General features: G+C 31.3%; 1 protein-coding gene across 1 annotated transcript; it reads right to left on the bottom strand.

The window, feature by feature from the left end:
• Positions 1-5,818: 5,818 nt before the first annotated feature.
• LOC134698153 (uncharacterized) lies at positions 5,819-16,494 on the bottom strand. The gene is made up of 3 exons (XM_063560460.1): positions 16,399-16,494; positions 7,019-7,441; positions 5,819-6,241 (listed from the first exon to the last, which is right to left on the bottom strand). The coding sequence occupies exons 1-3, from the start codon at positions 16,454-16,456 to the stop codon at positions 6,012-6,014; spliced, it is 711 nt and encodes a 236-aa protein (XP_063416530.1). The 5' UTR covers positions 16,457-16,494; the 3' UTR covers positions 5,819-6,011.
• Positions 16,495-20,860: the final 4,366 nt, after the last annotated feature.

Raw genomic sequence — 20,860 nt, 5'->3', positions numbered from 1 at the left:
AGGCGTTTTATTTTCACTGTTTAGTCCATTGGCCCGAATCTTAAAATCGCTATTTGTTTATGTGTTATCATGAATCAAATATGTGATAACGAATTACAATACAATGTAACAAATAATAGAACTCGTGATCACGATTTTAATCAGACTCGGCATTTTCTTTGTCATACATCAGCCTCGTAATGCCAGATCTGTAATTCAGAAACCATATTTAACATGGTTGGTTGTATTTGTGTTCAATTAGGCCTTGGATTTTTCACTGTTTAGGTTATGTTTATGCGATCTTTGCTATAAATAAAACTACATTATTTAATTAAAACTCTGAATGTTGGTCTATTTGAAACACCAATATTGCTCTGTCGTCATGCATTTAAAAAACAGGTTCTTACTTTGTCGAATAAATAAGTACAAGACAAAAAGGACTGATACCATTATATGTCATTAAAATACATTTACAAAGTACAAATGTAGCAATTTTATATTCGTTTATCTTTGATATATTAGAATTACGCATTTAATATTCTTTAACTATTTAATCTTTGTAAGAATTGGTGATAAAACCATCCAAGTACCAATGAGAATACAGACATTAAAGAAATTCAAAATAGCTTTATAAAATATTTATATCATATTTTCAATCACTGATTGTTTACGAAATACTTTTAATTGTAAATGCAAATATGCCTTGAAATAATTGCATGGATGTTGGTCGTTTGATACTACAGCAATCAACATATTCTAACCTGTTATCTCTATAATGTGATCGTTGAAAATATGTTTAAAAACATTATTGACGTATTTTCGAAGATCTATAGTCATTAACTTTCGTATATTGAATAACATTTTTATATTTGGCTAACTTACCAAATGAAAATGGGAATGTGTCAACAGTAAAATCACACAAATACTTAACTTAGAGGTAAATATAGTCGGAAAGTCCATAATCACATGGCAAAATCAAATAACAAAACACATAAAAAACGATAGGAAAGGATTTGTCATATTTATGACTTGGTAGAGGCATTTTCAAACGTAGAAAAAGGTGGATTAAACCCGGTTTTATAGCGCTAATCCTTCCACTTTGATGACAGCCTTTTCAAATTCCGTTATATTTACTATTATGCATGAACTGACGTACTAAATAAAATTTCAAATTTGTTTGAAAATATTCAATATGCTAATCAAGTTATGTTCATGTTGTAACTAATGGGTTGAAATATTGTTTTTTTGAAATTTTTTGGAAAAAAAGTGTTTTTTGGAATCTCCAAAAAAATGCATTTTTTTTTTATTTTCGTCTCAAATCAATGCTTTAGATCTGAAAACCACACATAGTATATTTGGAACCTTTCGGATTAGTTTTAAGATTGTGAACGCTTTTTGAATATCACCTACACATACTGTCTATGGTAAATCAGTTGATAATGTATACATTTTAACGACTCCTCGTGGGTCCAAACTTTGTTTAACAAATAAACGAAGAAATTGTATGTCTTTACCTTTAAATGAGAGGTTGGCTTCAAAAGTTGAAACTTTTGTTTTTAAAATTGTCGTTTTATGTAAACTTTGTAAAACAAAAATCAAACGCAAAAATCGTTACGAAAGCAAAACATTTTTTTTTTTAAACGGATTTATATTTTCATAATGATTTAGTATTACTACCTTCAATATCGATCCAATGAACGGAAAACTTTATCTTTAAATTGAAAAAAAGTTTTGTATCGTTTGTTTTGTTGGCTAGTATGTATACACAGAATTTTGAAATTTCACATAGGTAATGTTAGCATGCAGGGTGAAAAAATCTAAAAGTATGTAAGAATTAATTTCAGAAATAGACCGAGATTTAAAAAAGTCCAAAAGTTATATAGAATTTATATGAATCCACAAATATTTCATTCAACTACTCGATTAAATAATTTTGACGTTTGATGACAAAGAGACAACAACCCGAAGATGGAACAAACATCCAAGCTTGGGATTTTCCTTGTGATATTTTATTTCTGAGATCATATCTGACTCATCGTAAAGGTGTGAGTTGTCCTTGTTTGTTAATGATGGGAAGTTAACAAGTTTGTTGACGAGAGACGCCTCTAACATTTATGGAGCACCAGAAAGTACAGTCTCTCCCATAATCTTTGTAGGCCTATTGTTGGCTTGGTGGCATTTGATGCCCATATACTCATGACATGTTTGCAGACTCTTGTCTTAGCTTCTTGATCAGTAGGTCAATCTGCATCAAGTCCGAAACTTGTTGCTCGTATGTGATATTTTTGAAGCTACCTTTTCATGAATGGAAGGATTCTGCATGGATATTTCGCCATTTCGGGCTGGATTTTATATTGTCTAAACAGACCTCGTTCCTCAAAAAAACTTTCTTAGCAAGGATCAAATCATGTTTTTCGGTACATCTGCAATTAAAATACTTAGCAACCTCTGTCTTGGCACGCTTTATCCGTGCTAGACTTGATACATCGGAGACATTGAAGCATGTTTTTTTACTCTAAGGTGTCAATGTTTTCGTGGAGTTGATATTTGTGAAGGCTAGGCGATGCTCGTGTAAGGTTTCCATGATCAGGTTCCTTTTGGTCAGACAAATATTATCCAATGATTATACGCATAATAGTTATCAAAGGTACCAGGATTATAATTTTGTACGCCAGACGCGCGTTTCGTCTACATAAGACTCATCAGTGACGCTCTTATCAAAATATGTATAAAGCCAAACAAAAACAAATGGAAAGAGCATTGAGGATCCAAAATTCATAATTTATATATGCATGAACTAGTATGTCCTTTAGACTGTTTAGACTGTCCAATTGGTTTTTTTTTCCTTTTCAGAAAGGCAAGGTATTCAACTGTGAGCCTACGATAATCAATACAGGCTTTAAATGTTTGTCCTGAACAATTGATAATATATAATAATGAACTCTTAGAAGTGCATGCCTACATAAATCAAAAAAGACTAGTGCTTGACCTGACCCAATAAAAATGTTTGTATTATTAAGAATTCCTCTGTATTTTTGTATCCTTTACTATACTAAATTGCTTTGTTTTGTCATTTTTATTACTTCAATTTAGCAGGTTAAATGTAAGATTATCAGTAAAACAATACATTAACAAAATGAATAAATTACTCAAGTGCGATCATGTCTGATGTGCAACGAATGACAAAAAACCTTAAGATGTGTGGCACATAAATTGTAAGAACATTCAAACAACGACACACAGAACTGATTTATGCTAAAATTATGAACCAAAATATGATATTGCATTACGCAATGAGCGACAACCATTGAATTACTCCTAACTTGGGTACGGAGCATAAGGAAAGTGGCAGGATTTTACATTTTTCTAAGCACACAATCGTCCAATTGAACGGGGACGGTGTTGTTGCAGCTATACTAACTGTAAAACATTGTTGGAAAGGGTATCTCAAAAAAGAAAAAAAAACATCTACCAATAATAGAACAGAGTTACAATATCCCATACATTGTACGTTTCACATATTATACATGTCCAAACGTTTTCGAATTTCTGAAGAAATGTAGTCATGTGTGCAATTGCATCGTAAATTACCTTATGATTAATGTTTCTAAATGACGTAACCTCGTATTGTATGTCATGCAATCAGGCTTTCGTGCAAACCATTCCTGTCAAACTGCTATGACTTCTTTGTTAGATAAATGGTTAAAAGCCATTGATGAAGGAAATTTAGTAGGGGCAGTATTTTTAGATCTGTGTAAAGCTTTTGATCTTCTAAATCACAAACTGCTCCTTCAAAAATTACAAAAGTATAAATGTTCTTATAATTCTATTCATTGGTTTACTTCGTATTTAGCTGATAGACATCAAGTCGTATCAATTTCAAATACTTTTTCAGATCTATCTACATTAAAAGCAGGTGTACCTCAAGGGTCCGTTTTAGGTCCTATATTATTCTTGATATTTATTAATGATTTGCATTTGTGTAATCCTAATCATTATCTTGATCTTTTTGCTGATGATAGCACTATATCTGTAATTGGAAAAGACAAAAGGTATATAAGTCAGACACTCAATGTTGTATTAGAAAATAGTTGTCAATGGGTTGATGAAAACAAAATGTTAGTTAATGTGTCAAAAACTAAGACAATGTGTATAGGTTCAAAACAAAAACTGTATGTGATGTGTAATGACACATTAAATGTGTCCATTAATGGCCAAAAGATTAATGAAAGTCACTGTGAAAAAGTCCTAGGTATTTTTGTTGACAAAACTCTTTCTTGGCATGATCAAATTAATCATATAATCAAAAAAGTTAATTCTTCATTAGCTTTATTAAAAAGAATCAAGAAATTCTTGAATCACAATGCACGAATTCTATTTTACAATGCGTATATTCTTTCACATTTGGATTACTGTTGTTCAGTATGGGGAAACTGTAACAAGTTTTTAGTTGACAGTTTAATAAAATTGCAAAAAAGGGCAGCTAGAATTATTTTAAACGAACACGATATTCGTAAACCATCCAGTGAACTATTTAAGGAATCTGGAATTATTCCTGTTACTAAGAGAATATCTTACCACAAATCATTATTAATGTATAAATCAAAACACCAACTGGCACCAAAATATTTATCAAATCTTATTGTGCCTACAAGTAGTAAACAATCGTACAATACTCGACTTTCATCATCGGATAATTTTATTGTCCCTAAATCAAATACAGAATTATACAAATCAAGTTTTTCTTTTAGTGGTCCAAAAGTGTGGAATTCATTGTCCAGTGAAATTAAAAAATCAAAAAGTATATCTGCATTTAAAAACTCTTACAAGTCATTTTATTTTGAAAAGTGTTAAATTTTAAGTTAAGCCACAATGTTTACCATATAGGTGTTGTTGTTGTTGTTATATTACTTTCTATACGTCTATTCTTTACATGTGTGTAATAGTAGATTAATTATGTTTTATTTATATTGTTAACATTGTATGTATATATAGAGAGCCTTATTGAAAATTGGTTTAATCCTAATACGTTACTCTCTTTAAATAAAGCTATTATTATTATTATTATTATTAACCAAAATATTGCTGATTTAAGCCTTAGAAATATTTTTTATCAAAATATATTATATATAAGGAGACATTGGTTACCTTAGGCTGTATTCTGCTCTTGGTTCCAGTCACTTTGAAAAATTTCTCGTTGCTATTCCTAATTTTATTAGTATACAGTAATTATAGTTCCTGCTTTTAATATCACATAACATTGATAATTTGTTATCTAAGCAATTGTTGTCCTGTACGAGGTAATCAAGCTATAAATCAAGTTTTATGCACTATTTGATTCATGGGAAAATGCATGTACCAAGTCAGGAATATTACAGTTGTTTTCATGCGTTTGATGTGTTTGAGCTTTTTATTTTGTCATATATATAGACGTTTCCGTTTTGTAATGTTTCTTTGAGTTCACCATCTTTGATATTTTATCTTGTACTGAATATCTCTATTCAAAGAGGGGCGAAAGATACCAAAGGGACATTCACACTAGTAAATCGCAAATGATATAGTTTTATTCAAATACACCATTTTTAACCTGTCTACATAACAGTTTCAGTAATCTGAAATTTTTTACAACGTACATTGTCTCAATTCCTATCAACGAAGTCTGAAAACTTTTAAAACAACGCCAAAAAAGACAACAAAAAAGATTATATCTTGAGTAAAGATATTTAGGAAATTTTACATACTTTTTATAAAATCTGCAATCAACACAGTAACCCCAATATGACAAAAAAACATTGAAATATAACATTAATCATAACATACTGATAAATACTCTACTCAAGCACAATAACGAAATTTGTATATCATTGCATCTTTTTATAAAATGCATATTATATCTACACTTTGTGAAATAAACCAATTTATCATTGTATTTCATGTTTTACTTCGTTTTCCAAACATCCAACATAAAACAACACCAAACACAATAACAACACAAACAAAAGGTGCAGTTTTTCAAATCATCACATCGTAGATTAACATTCCCAATATACCTTTTCTGAGACTAAAATATTTGACCCTACGTCTTTTTCAAATAGTTTGCATTGATGTGAATTAATGTTAAAGACAAAAAAAGTACATCCTGTTGTGATCTTACAAATGATAGCACATTCTATCATACTCATACTCTCAACAAATACTATAATGCTGACGATGTCGCATGATGTATCTTGTCCACAAAACCTGCCATTACCACCAATCATATCTGTAATCAGAAAGTGTAATATCTTAAACTTACGTGAGGTAGAGATTTGATTTAAGATGAGGTTATCGATATAACTTTTAGAAGTCTAACACTCATTTGTATTAAAGCGCTATTTTTCTGCTCTTAGGTTTTCCTATGTATGTATTTTTTGGTGAATTTGATAACTTGTTACGTAAGGCATGCACTATCGATAAATATGTGCATATACAAAATATTGGACGTTTATATACGTAATCTACTTCTTATCTTGTACTATTTTATCACTTGCCCAGCTTTAGGGGGAATCCCACTAACACGTAATTCAGTGGTTGTCGTTTGTTTATGTGTTTCATATTTGTTTTTCGTTCATTTTTTTTAAATAAATAAGTCCGTTAGTTTTCTCGTTTGAATTGTTTAACATTGTCATATCGGGGCATTTTATAGCTGAGTATGCCGTTTTGCTCATTGTTGAATGCTGTACGGTGAAGTATAGTTGTTAAGGTATGTGGACAATTGTCTCATTGTAATCATACCACATCGTCTTTTTTATATGTAAACAGTAAATATTTAACAGTATTATATATTTTAAAGAAATTTTAAGTTTATCGAATTCATGATATCAATATGATAGTGATTATCGTTGAGTTTTTTAAGTACTTGTGAACATGGTGAATTAGTTTTAGGAATCTGTTAGTTTATATTGCATGGATTTGTTAACTTTCAATATTTTTTTCTAGGTAGATACATTTTTTAAGTTGAATCTTAAAAACTCTAACAATTTTACAAAAGATAACTTACCTGCCTGATTTACCCTGTATTCTAAAGTCCCTCCAAAATTTGCACCAAAGGTTGCATCGAGTACTTTAAGCGGACATTGTTGCTGTCCAAACAATATTACATCTATGCCTCTTACATTCCCCAGGCCTATATACACCTGAAATGAGTTCCACGATATCCAAAACTGTTTGTACTCCAAGGCATTGAGTAGTGATCCCCTATACTCATCAGCCGGTGGGTAAACAAACTCTCCTAAATACATCGCTGATAATGTAGTATACCATCCTCCAATAATAATATGGAACTGATCGTCATGAAATGAGATGGTCACATCACTAGAACCTTTTGCGTCAAACTGTAAGTAATTGACGTGTGAAAGTGATACTCCTTCTGCTGATATCAATTTATCTTCTGGATGTGTAATTGTAAATTCTAAAGGCAATCCTACAATGTCAGATCTTCCACATTTAGAGATATGAACAGTTACACATAAAAGTATTGAATAATTATTTAAACTTTTTCTTGGTATCCTGTTTGCAAGTTTAGCTAATCGCTATTGTCATTTGATATTTGCAATGTTAACAAATAATTCCTAAATTTCTAGTGGCAAATTATTATTCTGAAGAGAAGTCTTCCTTGCATTGGACAAAGACAAGTTAAAATACTTGTTTCATATGGAATGAGTCTATATATGAACAAACTCCTCATTAAATACAAATCATTGCTAATTTGCATTTTTATCCAGATTTACAACAATGCATGGATTATGTCTCGGTATGTTTGATCAATCAGACATGTAAACCTTTGCTCGGACGTGTCGGGTCGATCCAACATCAACATCGTTACATATTTTTCATGCCGCTCACCAGTGAAAAATCCATACAGTGAACATACGTAATGGAACGTTTTTACCCCGGGCCAGATAGGTTAATCCGATCTAGATATGTGCATGCCGGTTTGAAAAACACACAGTGGATAAACCTGCTAAAACATTCTCTACCTATGTATACTAGGGGCGGACATGCTGATCCGATCTTAAAATACACATACAGTTGTGGATTCCATAGAGTGAACTTATTTTGATGGAAACAGATCGTACCTAGGCGCGGACGTCGGTCGATCCCAACAGACTCTATACTTACGTGAAAAAGGTATCTTACTAGGGGTGAACATGCTATACTGATCTATACATACGCATATTGATGTGGATACAGATAACCTTAGGTGATGAAAAAAGTCTGCCCGTTGTGGCGGACATGTTAAACCGATCTTTTCATATGCATATCAGTGTGAAATTCATACAGTGAACTTATTTTATGGAAATAGGGTATACATAAGCGCGGAAATGTAAGATCTATTCTAGCATATTCCATATAGTGAAAATACTTGAAGAAAAATGTCTCTACCTAGGGGCGGAAATGTTAGATCGGTCCAAGGATACGTTTATCAGCATGGATTTTATTGAGTAAAGTAATATAAAATATATGCAATGTAACGTTTAACTCCTTTAACAGCAAACTCCACATTCAAATATTAGAATTATGTTATAATTTTATCGTGATTTACGTTTCTTGATTGTTAAGAAGATAGTAATTACCCGTTATGAAGTTTAATTAAACTATTGTATAATACATCTTTTACATAGAATAAACTTATGAAATTTTTTGAAGTATTGCAGAAGTTTAAATACTCATGGTTGTGATATTTATCTGTCCCTAGGTAAACTTCAAGCTACAGGGTCATGTTATTGTATTTTGTTTGAGTTTGAATATAACCATATCAAGAAACTTTTAAATGCCTCATTATTTACTCGGTACGAAGTTTTATTTTACCGTAAGTTTGTTTAAAGGGATAATTCGCGATTTTCACTTTTCATCTTATTATGCTCATAATACCATAAAAAACATATTCACCAAGTTTTATTTTGATATGAAATCTAATAAAGAAGAAAATTGGGAATTATTAATTTTATTTTTTGAAACTTCCTGACTTATGTGACGTAGTTTAAGTCTTTGATGCATGCCGGGAGTAAAAATATCTCATTTGAGTCTTGTTCGTTAACCATCTAATAACGCGATTTAAAGCGCATCGACGACTTTTGGTGAAGCTATTAACCGACGAAAAATAAGTGATAGCCATGCAACTTTTAAAATTAGATCGTGTGGATTTTTTAAAACGAATTTTAATAATAAAAGTAGATCATACAATAGAACATTTTATGATTTTTTTTTCTAAAAATACTTTAAACAAACATATGAAACTGACATGATCGATAGTGTATTAAACATGCATGTTTGTATTCTGACCTTTTTGCTTCATTCCAGCAATAATTTTTAAGTTGCTTGTACGGTGGAAACAATAAAATGTATATTGTTTTGTGACACCTAAAGAATTATGTAATTCTTATCTTTTGATCCTCATTCAGTGAAATCTAGGCGTCATGGTTCACTGACATTTCAGGTGTGAACAACATTCGGAGTGGCTATTCGTCCGGCTAGCCGGACGAATAGTGCCAGGGCTATTTGTCCGGCCATGGAAATGCGCATGTCATATATGTGCGTTCTGACGCGGGTGTAATATTATCGATCAGTAGCACGAAAGGGGCGCGTGTAATCTGATCACTGATATTCAGTTTTAAGATGGCTGAAAACGGTCATGATATCAATATTTGTGATATTTTTTGCAGTTTTCGGAATTTGACAATGGAATACGATAGTATGAACTTCCAACAATGATATAATCTTATAAAAGTTACTCTAAAAAATTGAAATCACAAGGAAAATGGGAAATAAAAGATAATTGATCGGTTTTACAAAATTATTCGACTCGCTACAGCTATGTAAATGGTGGAAAATATGTTCAAAGCAAGAGTAGTTGAGAAAGACCTTTGCTATTTTACATGTATAACTAAATGAAATTTAGCTTATAGTTTTATACCAAAAAATGAATCTTGCAAGTAGCCTTCAAAGTAGTACATTTAGGGGGGGGGGGTGTTGAAAATATGATTATAAAAAGTGGGGTATTGCAATACACGGGAAAACAAAGATTGGATCAGGAGAAAAAAAAAGAAAAGAGAAATTTCGGAAAAGAGCACACCGTGTCACCCGACCCCCTCACGTAAATATATTTTTTTAAATGTTTGGGGTGGGGGGGACATTATAGAAAAATCTCTCACCTTTCACTCAAAATATGGATAACTTTATGACAAGGGGTCTATAATTCTTTTTGACAGCTACAGACATAATAATTTTGTACCTTTTTCAGCTAGACAAAATCCTTTACGCTAACTTAAAATACACGAGTCAAACACTACCCAAATTTGTTTTACAAGTGATTTCTTCTCTCTTCTTATATCAAAAATATAGGATATTTTATGATTTTTTTTCGATGTATTGTTCATCCACATTGGACTATATTAGCATGATTAGTATGAAAAGAAGAAATTCATTTACTAGTAACAAGATTAGGCCCTAACACTTAAGATTACAAACATGTGTTACCCCCTGGTGCTGCTGAAGATAATATTACACGCACACACTAATATTATAGTGACATGCTCATTGTATTGGCGGGACAAATAGTCCTGGTACTATTCGTCCGGCTAGCCGGACAAATAGCAACTGCCAACAACATTTCGTATCAATTTTAAACGGGAGTCAGACAAAGTTTCAGACACATGAATGTAAAAAAAAAAAATAATTAACGGGAATATTATAATCGCATAATAACTGGATAGCTGTTGTATATTTTTATATTTTGCATAAGATCACTTTTAATGAATTATGACTTTTGATTACTTTAGTAACGATAAAATACTGAATTATTTTAATTGAAGTATTTATAAATAAAAATAGCCTTCTAAACACGAGTTTGTGAACTAAAAATTGTACTATTTCTAATAAGAATCGGCAGACTTAAATATTTCAAACAGATCATTAACAATTGCAATTATATATTTTAGTCCATCCAAAGTGATCTTTAATTACCTATTTAGGAATTAATGTGCTCATCAAAATATTTTAAATCTCACACCACATGAATACTTCAGATATTTGATAAAAGATGTTTTAAAAAATTGACAGGAAATTAAAGGATATTATTGGAATAAAATCAACAAATTATGAACAGATATGCTTTTCAAGTGTGAAAAACATCAAAAAATTTATACATAATCGGGAATGTCTCTTCGTCTCACACCGTAACTATAAATAATACTTTAGCTATTTGACCAACGATGTATTAAAAAAAATGAACGAATCAAATGTCATCTTTCCCTATTTTTTAATGTAATTATAAGTCTGTTTCAACTGGCAATAATACCAGTAAAGCGGACTAGCAGTTTCATCTTTAAATTGCTGTCATTGAATATCAAGAGAGAAAATAAATCCCGAAATTTATTTGAAACTTTGATACTCTATAGTTTTCCTAGAAAATATTCACATCCCTTGGTAGTGTACTTCCAGTTGCGTATACATTACATGCATATCGGAACAATTGTGATGATGACGAATTTCTTCCTTTTTTCAAGAACAATCTAATTGATATATAAATGCCCATAACTTCGATGAGCCAAATAAACTTATATATCGACCTGTATTTAAATCTCTTCTTCTTCTTCTTCTTTTGGTATTCAATAGTCTATCGACATTTGATGATTACATACTGTTGGCATACGTGGACTTGTCATTTTACAAAACTTTTACCCGAATTTACGCAAAATGTATGTTTCTTTCTTATGTTCTATGTATATATTTTAATTTGCGCTATAGTTCCTTAACTTATAATCCAGGCGAATATACGAATGGTCGACAAGTGCGTACATTTTTTTAAATCAATATTTCTGGTATGTTCCAATCTGTCCTTCACCATTGACAACGAGTATATATTACATTTTACCAAATTTACCCTTAGAAAAAATACGTATATAGATTTTTATTTCATCAAATCTGGGTTTTTTTTGGTATTATTTATATTTTTATAAATAATTTTCTTTTCACCAGAAATGTTGTCATAAACAAGCGTATGAGTTTAGTAATATCACTTTCGGACACGCAAGATAGAGACCTAATAGGTCAAAATGGAAAGTTATAAGTTATCGGCCGTGAACACTTATCAATACACTAAGAAGTGAAACGATGCATGAATTTGAAAACTCGACAGGAAATCGCTTGAATACCTGGACGTGTCACCTCACACCCCCTACAATACCTTTGGGAGTAATACCTTTAGTCATGCGGGTGATCAGTGGAGAGAAGATCCTAATTTGTTTGAATAAAGTTTATTACATAAAAGAATTATGAACTAATTAAATTTCCGAAAACAATTCAAGTTTCACGGAAGACTTATTTATGATTTGAAATTTTGACTTTTTCACTATTTCCTATATTATCAGTATAAAAATAACAGATCATGGTTATTTAAAAAAAAAAAGAAGAAAATTTTCCGTATCAAGTTAGTTAACTAGTTAACTAGTCGGATAAAACAACCGTACGATTGAAGAGATATCAACACGCAATTACGACTACATCGGGTTACTGTAGTTTTGGTCCTTAGACGTATCGTGACTGCAAATCGGACAAGGTGACAAAATGGCTAACCGCAGAGAATTGATACTCTAAATCTAAAATCGATGGTGATCTCTTATCTAGCAGAATAAAACTTTGACATCTATGAATTTGAGCATTTTTATACAGAATAAACATAATATCAATTTTTGATTTTTTGGCGAAGTTTCCCTTTAATATAAAAAAAAATTGCCGATGATACAACACTTCAACAGTAACACAATGACATATAAGTTAAACACTTTAGGTAACCGTAAGACTGAAAACAATGAGAAAAACCCATACCACATACAATGAAAGCGCCAACCATCAGTGTTGAAACGGCACATCACAAAAAAGATTTGGCTAAATAATTAACGAAAAATCAGCAAAAAATGAAAAATCAATAATATTCTATCCACATGGGACAGGCACATATGGAATGTGGCGAAGTAAAATTAGTTTGCTGCGACAGTGATGTAACAGTACAAAATAAGAACTAACTATAGAAAAATATCAGCAGAAAACATCTAACGAATTCACAGACTGGACGTGATAGGGTACTTAAAAATTCCACAACAAAAAGGCAGTTATTGACAGCTGGTTAAAAGCAAATAACAAATAGTAAAAATAATGTATCTAACACTTATGTTTCAATAAGGACACATCCAACACTTGATGGATTAGGATTTTTTTGCTACTTCAAAATGTTTTTCTAACGACTGCTATAAACGGATAGAAAAAAAATAAATTGCTTAAAAATCAGAAAGGTTTTGTGTGCTTGTTTTCGACATATAAGCCATTGAGAATTTGGCGGGAAATAAGTTTTTTTTATAGTGTTCATACATTTAACATGGGTACCCTTTTTCTTCAAATCATTTTGAAAAAACAAGGATTTTATAGCATTTTCAAATACAGCATTTAAAACTATGTTTTTAATATTATGAAAAGAATAGTAAGGGTTAGTGGGGCAAATATTGTAATGCCACTTCATGGATAAAACCAGAAGATTCCGAATATCTGGCAAAAAATCAAGTTAACTCGGATCGTATCTAAATCTTTGGTCTTGGTAAACAACATCACAGTAAACAGTTATCAAAGGTACCAGGATTACATCTGGATTATAATGTGTCATTCCGTTGGATAAAAGTACAGTCAAATTACCGGTGATACATAAATAACGTTCATTGAAATCCAAACATCACTGCAAACATTGGGATAGCAAACAAATTGGGATTTAAAATCTCAGTGAGATGGTGCAAATCGTATATCACCGTAAAAATGGAATCTTACCATAGGGAACGAAAATCGTCCCTTTTTCGTAACTTCCTCATCTATCAAGATCCTGTTGATAATTTCAATATTTTTCAATACTGCACTATTTATAATTTGAAAAGTCAATTCTATAAAAAAAAAAGATTTTCGATAGCTGGTAGATTGACGTCGTTATAGGGGTTTTAGTGTGCGTGCAATGAACGCAAATCTTTAAAAACAAGAAGAAACTATAAAAAAAATACCAACGGGCCAAGACGCTTTTTTTTTACTAAAAAGTACTAACAATAATTTAATGACAAAAGATGCAGGAGGTTGGAAATATCTGTAATGAAAAATAATCCACTAAGTTATGATTGTCTTTTTTAAGTAAAACCTAACTTTTGCGAAAATTGTAAAGAAGCCCATTAAATTTGCCTGAACCAAATGGGAAAAAACTAAATATTTTGATTGTGCGGAGTCTTAATAAAAGCGACAAATCTTTTGTATTGTGGTGTATAGGTTTATGCGACAGTTGTCTTCAACAGTATTAGACATGGGTATATTAATGTACCAATCTATGAATCGTCCAACGTCCTAAAACTATTGCAGTTAAAACATTCACCACCGACTATCAAAGATCTGTCATAAATACCGTATTTCTGAAATAACATAATTAATCAGGAGAACCTTAGATCACCCTTAGTTTTTGGTGGGGTTCGTGTTGCTAATTCTTTAGTTTTCTATGTTGTGTCATGCGTACTATTGTTTTGTCTGTTTGTCTTTTTCAATTTTAGTCATGGCGTTGCCAGTTTATTTTCGATTTATGAGTTTGACTGTCCCTCTGGTATCTGTTGTCCCTCTTGTCCTCAAAGAAGTAGTAGATTAATGAATATGATTACTTTAAAATACAATACTGTTTTCATCATCTAAGTTGTAAAAGACAACCACAGATTCAAAGGCTCCTGACTATAAAAATATGGCGGGGTTTAACATGTAACAAACCATCCACTAACTGTAGACGTCGGTGTAACGGCACAACATAAGACCAAACTGTAACATTCAATTGGAAAAAGAAATTTATTCAAATCGGAATTAAACCAAATATCACAAAAACCAATACCCACAAAGCAGATATTTAGGATTTAGGGACGTACGATAGGTAAAAATAGAGAAATGTGAGAGAGAGAGAGAGAGAGAGAGAGAGAGAGAGAGAGAGAGAGAGAGAGAGAGAGAGAGAGAGAGAGAGAGAGAGAAAATGTTATTTTTTTCCTTTAAAAATATTCTGATTTCCTATTTGACCAAACAAAATATTGTGGTCATGCAGATTACAAACAAAACATTCTGAACCCTTTACCATATAGTTTTAAAATTTTGAAGAAAAAAATGATTGATAGCGTCGAAACACTAAGAAAAGAAAAAAGACATAACCCCTCCTTTTTTTAAGTGTAACGGTTGCTCCCAAAACTTGTTTATTTTTATTCTTTTCCCCCATTTTATACTTGTTTAATAGTGTGAACTTTGTAACGTTCCTATTAAACAGAATTTGCAATTAAAGTTATAGTTTCATATTTGTCGCCTGCGATCACAAGAGTTACATTACCTTTATTAACATTTAACATATTATTAATAGAAAAAATTGCAAATCACGATACCCCACGTTGATAATTTCCTGATAGAGAAATATTAAAAACATGTGAATCTTGTCGTTAAATTTAGACTAACTTACTTCAATAATGCCATTAAAATTTAAATCGGCCGTAAGTGTATTTAACAATATTTTTTTGGTTTTCTTATATTAAAAGCGTGTTTTATTTGCCAATTGCATATGCTTATTTTTGAAAGATAAACTTGATCTAGAAAAGAACGCTGTTTTACAGCCGGATAAAACAAAGACTCTAAAATGTTATTGTGGAAGTACGTGTTCCCTTTACGTTGTCGTACCTTTCGTCAATTTGTAAGAAAGCACTAGTATGAGGAGGTCATGTAATTGTACTCATTGTCTTTTGCATAGGATTTATAAATGTGCTACGTCCGATCTGTTGAGTTAGGCCAGTTTCAACTGTTGTACTGTCACAACACTGCCAAATGTTAGGAGGAAAGTTTGACGCCAACATAATGTATGTCTACTTCCTCCAGATACTATGTATGCCTGTTTCAGCAACCAGTGGATTTCGTTTGTTATTGTATATCATATTTTCAGTTTTTTTATCATTTGAATTTTAAATAAATCAGAACGTTATTTTTCTTCTTTGAATTGTTTCGGGGCCTTTTATAGCTGACTATGTAGTATGGGTTTAGCTCATAGTTTTAGATTGTACGGTGACATATAGCTGTTAACTTCTATGGCATATGGTACCTGGTGGTCAGTTTGGCAATCATACACCACGTTCTTATTTAATTTTTGTATGTGTTAGCAGACATCGCTTAAAACCTTCCTTTTTATTTCTAAAAAGATGAAAAATAGTGCTAGTATTTTTTTAAGAAAAATTTCTCCATTAACCTTCGTCTTCCTCCTAAATGTTGTATTTCTTGTTCTATCACAACTTTACTGATAACTTGCATGTAGCATGATTGAACAAAGGACTTGTAACTTTACACACTTACCATTTATTCGGAGAAGTATTTTAAACAACATGGTACAAATAAAACTTAATGATGTCATTGTGGTTGATGTTCTCTACCTCAGCAAAAATCTGAAAATGGAAATATGATTGTTTTTACTTATTAAAAAATGTGTGTAACATAACACTGAAAAGTCAAAATCATAAAAATGTTTCATATTTCATATTTTCCCTGTCAACTCCTATATTTGTCAAAAAATTAAGTAACACGGAAGGTGAATCTGAAATAAATTTATGATACATAAAATGTTGAAGTTCTTATTATGCTAAAGAGGATTTTCCAAACAATCTCTCTTTTGTTTTTTCCATACATTTCAAATTAACAGTTTAGATCAATTGTTTTCGACAACAAGAACACAAACCTTTAAAATTTCAAACGTATGTGTACTTTGTATTCCAAAATATTGCAGCAACTAAATATCCTTAAGTCGGTGTGTCCAAGTCAAAAATAAATATCTAACCAATAATATATGCAGGTATCCACTTTTGTTCTGTTTTAACAAATCCAAACGCATGACATTCAAATATATACCGCCTTTTTTAACACATGATTGCATCTATATATTCGATATATGAAAACTCATCAAGATAACAGTGTGCATTTAGCATTATTGTTGAACATGTTGCAGACAGTTTTTTAAGTTTTTGCATTTAAATCTGTTATATCATTCAAATGTCCTTCGTTGACATTCGGAAAGCATGTCTGAATTGAATTTTTATTTGATTGAATACTTTCGCAAAACCTTAAATAGACCAAGCAACGTTTTTTTTTATATTTGACATCCCGTCGTCATGATGCAAAATCTCGTTCTTAGTAATCTTAAGTTAATGGCACAATAAAAAGATGCTATATATACACACAATAAATAGATCTTTAAATGCGCGAACAACTGTTTTTTTTTAACTTAATGGTTTGTATCGGAACTCTGACATGGAAGTAAAATCAAAGATATAGAACTAAAATAACTTATAAATAATAACAATAACAATTGTTTTATGTTGTGATATTTCAAATGATTATATATTTTCTATGATATTATCTCATCCTCTTAGTGTGAACTTTAATTTTAATTTTATCTGTATTTAAATGTTTATGTGTTATTAAAGGGGATGTATTGTATATTGTTGTCATTCTAATCTGTCTGTGGTTCTTTTTTAAATATTAATAACTTTCAACATATAGACATGGCCATTATGTTACCTCCATTGTAGTGAATGACATCTATTGTCCTGACCAGTTTGTTACCTCCCTTGTAGTCAATATTTACACTACATATTCTGGCATCCAGTTTGTTACCTCCCTTGTAGTCAATATTTACACTACATATATTGGCATCCAGTTTGTTACCTCCCTTGTAGTCAATATTTACACTACATATATTGGCATGACCAGTTTGTTACCTCCCTTGTAGTCAATATTTACACTACATATATTGGCATGACCAGTTTGTTACCTGCCTCTTAGTCAACATTTACACCAAATCTATTGACATGACCAGTTTGTTAACTCCTTTATAATCAATATTTATACCAAATATTTTGACATGACCAGTTTGTTACCTCCATTGTAGTCAATATTAACACCAAATATATTAACATGGTCAATTTGTTACATTCATAGTAGTCAATATTTACACCAAATCTATTGACATGGCAAGTTTCTTCCCTCCTTCGTAGTCAATATTTACCAAATCTATTGACATGACAGTTTGTATGATCATTTAGCTGTCATTTCACTTACAGGAACAATAAAAATTAATGGTTAAATAGTGTACTAATGATATACTAGTCAACAAAAGAAACGATACACGACTTTTTTCCAAAAGAAAGATGAAGTATTCCGTTTATAGGAACAATATTGAAGGTAATAATACTTATTGACCATGAAAATATAAATCCGTTAAAATAATAAAATTACTTAATGACGTCACTTTTTTACCTATAAGTCTGTTTACTAAATTTTCCGAAAACGACAATTCTAAATACAAAAGTTCCAACTTATGATACCAACCTTTCATTCAAAGGTAAAGACAATGGTTGCCATCAATTCTTTTTAAAAGAGCATACAGTTTCTTCGCTTATTTGTAAAGCAAGGTTTGACCACACACGAAATCTTTAAAATGTGTACACTATCATAGACAGTATGTCTAATGCGATATTCAAAAAACGGTAACAATCTTAAAACAAATTTGAAAATTCATATAGTACCTAGAAAATTGTGTGTTGATTTTTTATTAAATTTTTCGCAAAATAAATTTGCACCCTATGATCGTTTACACGGAATTTAGTTACGTCATTTTCATATGTGCATATATTGCTAATGAAAGCTTTTTAAAATAGTGTATTTCCTTTTGTTTTATGTTTAATTCTTTTTGATAAATTTTATTCCAAAGTCGTGTATCGTTTCTTTTGTTGACTAGTATAATTCAAAACCGATTAATATTTTGGCTAAAATACATGTAGCTGTGTTTACACCACTTAATTTACTCGGAATGCAGACAAACCTCTGCATTTAGGCACATTTAGAAACACAGCATGCCCCAGACACGGTAATGTTAGGGCTTTTCGTGTTTCAGAAATGTAATGATTTGACTGAATATTCCTGTGTGAACACAGCCAATTTAACCAAAGGTTATCTGTAATCTTTTTATTTATCTATTGTGCTACGTTTCGGCGTGCTATATTCATGATAAGTTCTGATGTCTTACAGTTTCAACGGGCATCGTATCTTTGTGTATTGTATTTTCGACATTCTAACATAATTTTTCCGAATTTTCCTTTTCGGTTGCACTTTGTAAATCCGGAATTGGTTGTTTATTTCAAAGTGATAGAGGCGATCGAACTTATGACTTTTGAGTTAAATGGTTACATTAATTATACATCTTCCAGATATAACATATTATTTTGATATCTTGTTTAGACAGGTGTACAAATTTCACAATGAGGCATTTTGGAAGCCTTGTATGGTTTTGTATACATTCGTGGTTTTGTTAAATACCTTAGTTAAAGAATGCATTTTTAAGTGAGGTTTGTGAGTATTGTCTGTAATTTCTGTAGATGAAAATTATCTGATATTTTTTTTTCAGTTTTAAAGCTGTGAGAAACATGCATATTTCAGTATTCAAATTAACTTTCAATATTACAACTAACCACATGACAGTCATGTGACTTCAAGAAAGACCTCTGCCATATTTTCAAAAACTTTGTTTATTTTAATTCGATTCTTTTTGAAGGTGAAACTAGTATCAGTGAAGGCAATACAAAATGTGATATCAAATAAAAAAAAAAGGAAATGCTTAATTATAATAACTTTATTATGAAAATCTTCACCACACGTGGTATCATTTGGTATTGTTACAAGTATAGCAGCCGAATATGACGTCACGCGGGCATGAGCTGCATACGGGAAGGGGAAGTAGAATAAGGTCGAAAACGTAATACGGTCGAACACACAATACGGTACGATATAACCTGTATTAATACTTGGCTGGTGAAATGTTTAACCTGGAGTTCATTATTGGTAAAATGTATATTGTTTCTACTGGAGGTAATATGGCAGATGCTTTCTGTCTTAACCTGTCCTTGTTTTCTTATTTGGTTTCTTGTTATCGGACCTTTGCCGTTTGCAGCTTGGTGGCTGTAAAAGTAGAGTATGGATCGCATGCTCTTCTTGAAAGCATAATTTTGTCTCTAGTTTTAATATTATGGTGCATATTTTCTGCGTTTTATTCCATGTATTAGAAATAAAAACAGAAAAGAAGAGGTATGTATGTCCATAACTAAACCTGTAAATGAACTTTTTTTCGCGATAATTTATTTTGCGTAATGTTTTCTAGCCCATTATGCAGCGATTTAATTCCATGATTTTCATTTTTACTAGATGGAGATAATTAGATAAGATGCAAGCTTTACATATTCGAGACAACTGATATTCATGTAATTTATCTACTCGCAAAAGTGGCTAAACGTAGTTGATTTAAATTGAGTTCTTGTTTCTTTTATTGCATTTTGATAAAACCTTAGCCTGTTTAATAAGTATTTTATATTTTGTTTAAAAATGCTATGATTAAAGATAAAAACTACAAAAAAGTATAAGATATATCTATTCTTATTGACCTCGTCGTCAGAGATTAAATTTCTACGTCCATAAATTAATTTAGACCAATCCCTCCGAATTTATTTCCGTTATTGTGCAATCAGTATAGTTGAATTGAGAATGGAAATGGCAAATAACGTCCATTCAAAAAATGAAAAATACAAGTCCCTTCATATTTTCATGTGTTTCAAAAGGCAGTTATTGAGTTGCCTTTCAAGTACACATGGCATTATCTTACAAGAGGATGTCGATTTTCGGTGTTTGACGCCACCTTTAAGCACGGCATTTAGGCTATTACGTGGCGGCCAGTTTTTATTGGTGGAGGAAGCCTAAGTGCCTGGAGAAAACC

This window comes from Mytilus trossulus, chromosome 14 (assembly GCF_036588685.1).
Source record: "Mytilus trossulus isolate FHL-02 chromosome 14, PNRI_Mtr1.1.1.hap1, whole genome shotgun sequence".
Classification (NCBI taxonomy): Eukaryota; Metazoa; Mollusca; class Bivalvia; order Mytilida; family Mytilidae; genus Mytilus; species Mytilus trossulus.
The sequence above is the reverse complement of the archived record's forward strand: the minus strand, read 5'-3'. Positions and strand labels throughout refer to the sequence as shown.

Bases quoted from the DNA above. Each gene is read 5' to 3' on its own strand.
- LOC134698153 (XM_063560460.1), bottom strand. From the start codon at position 16,456: ATGACATCATTAAGTTTTATTTGTACCATGTTGTTTAAAATACTTCTC. The intron at 7,442-16,398 runs GTAAGTGTGTAA...CTGACATTGTAG, and splicing joins AATACTTCTCCGAATAAATG to GATTGCCTTTAGAATTTACA. The intron at 6,242-7,018 runs GTAAGTTATCTT...TTCTGATTACAG, and splicing joins ATACAGGGTAAATCAGGCAG to ATATGATTGGTGGTAATGGC.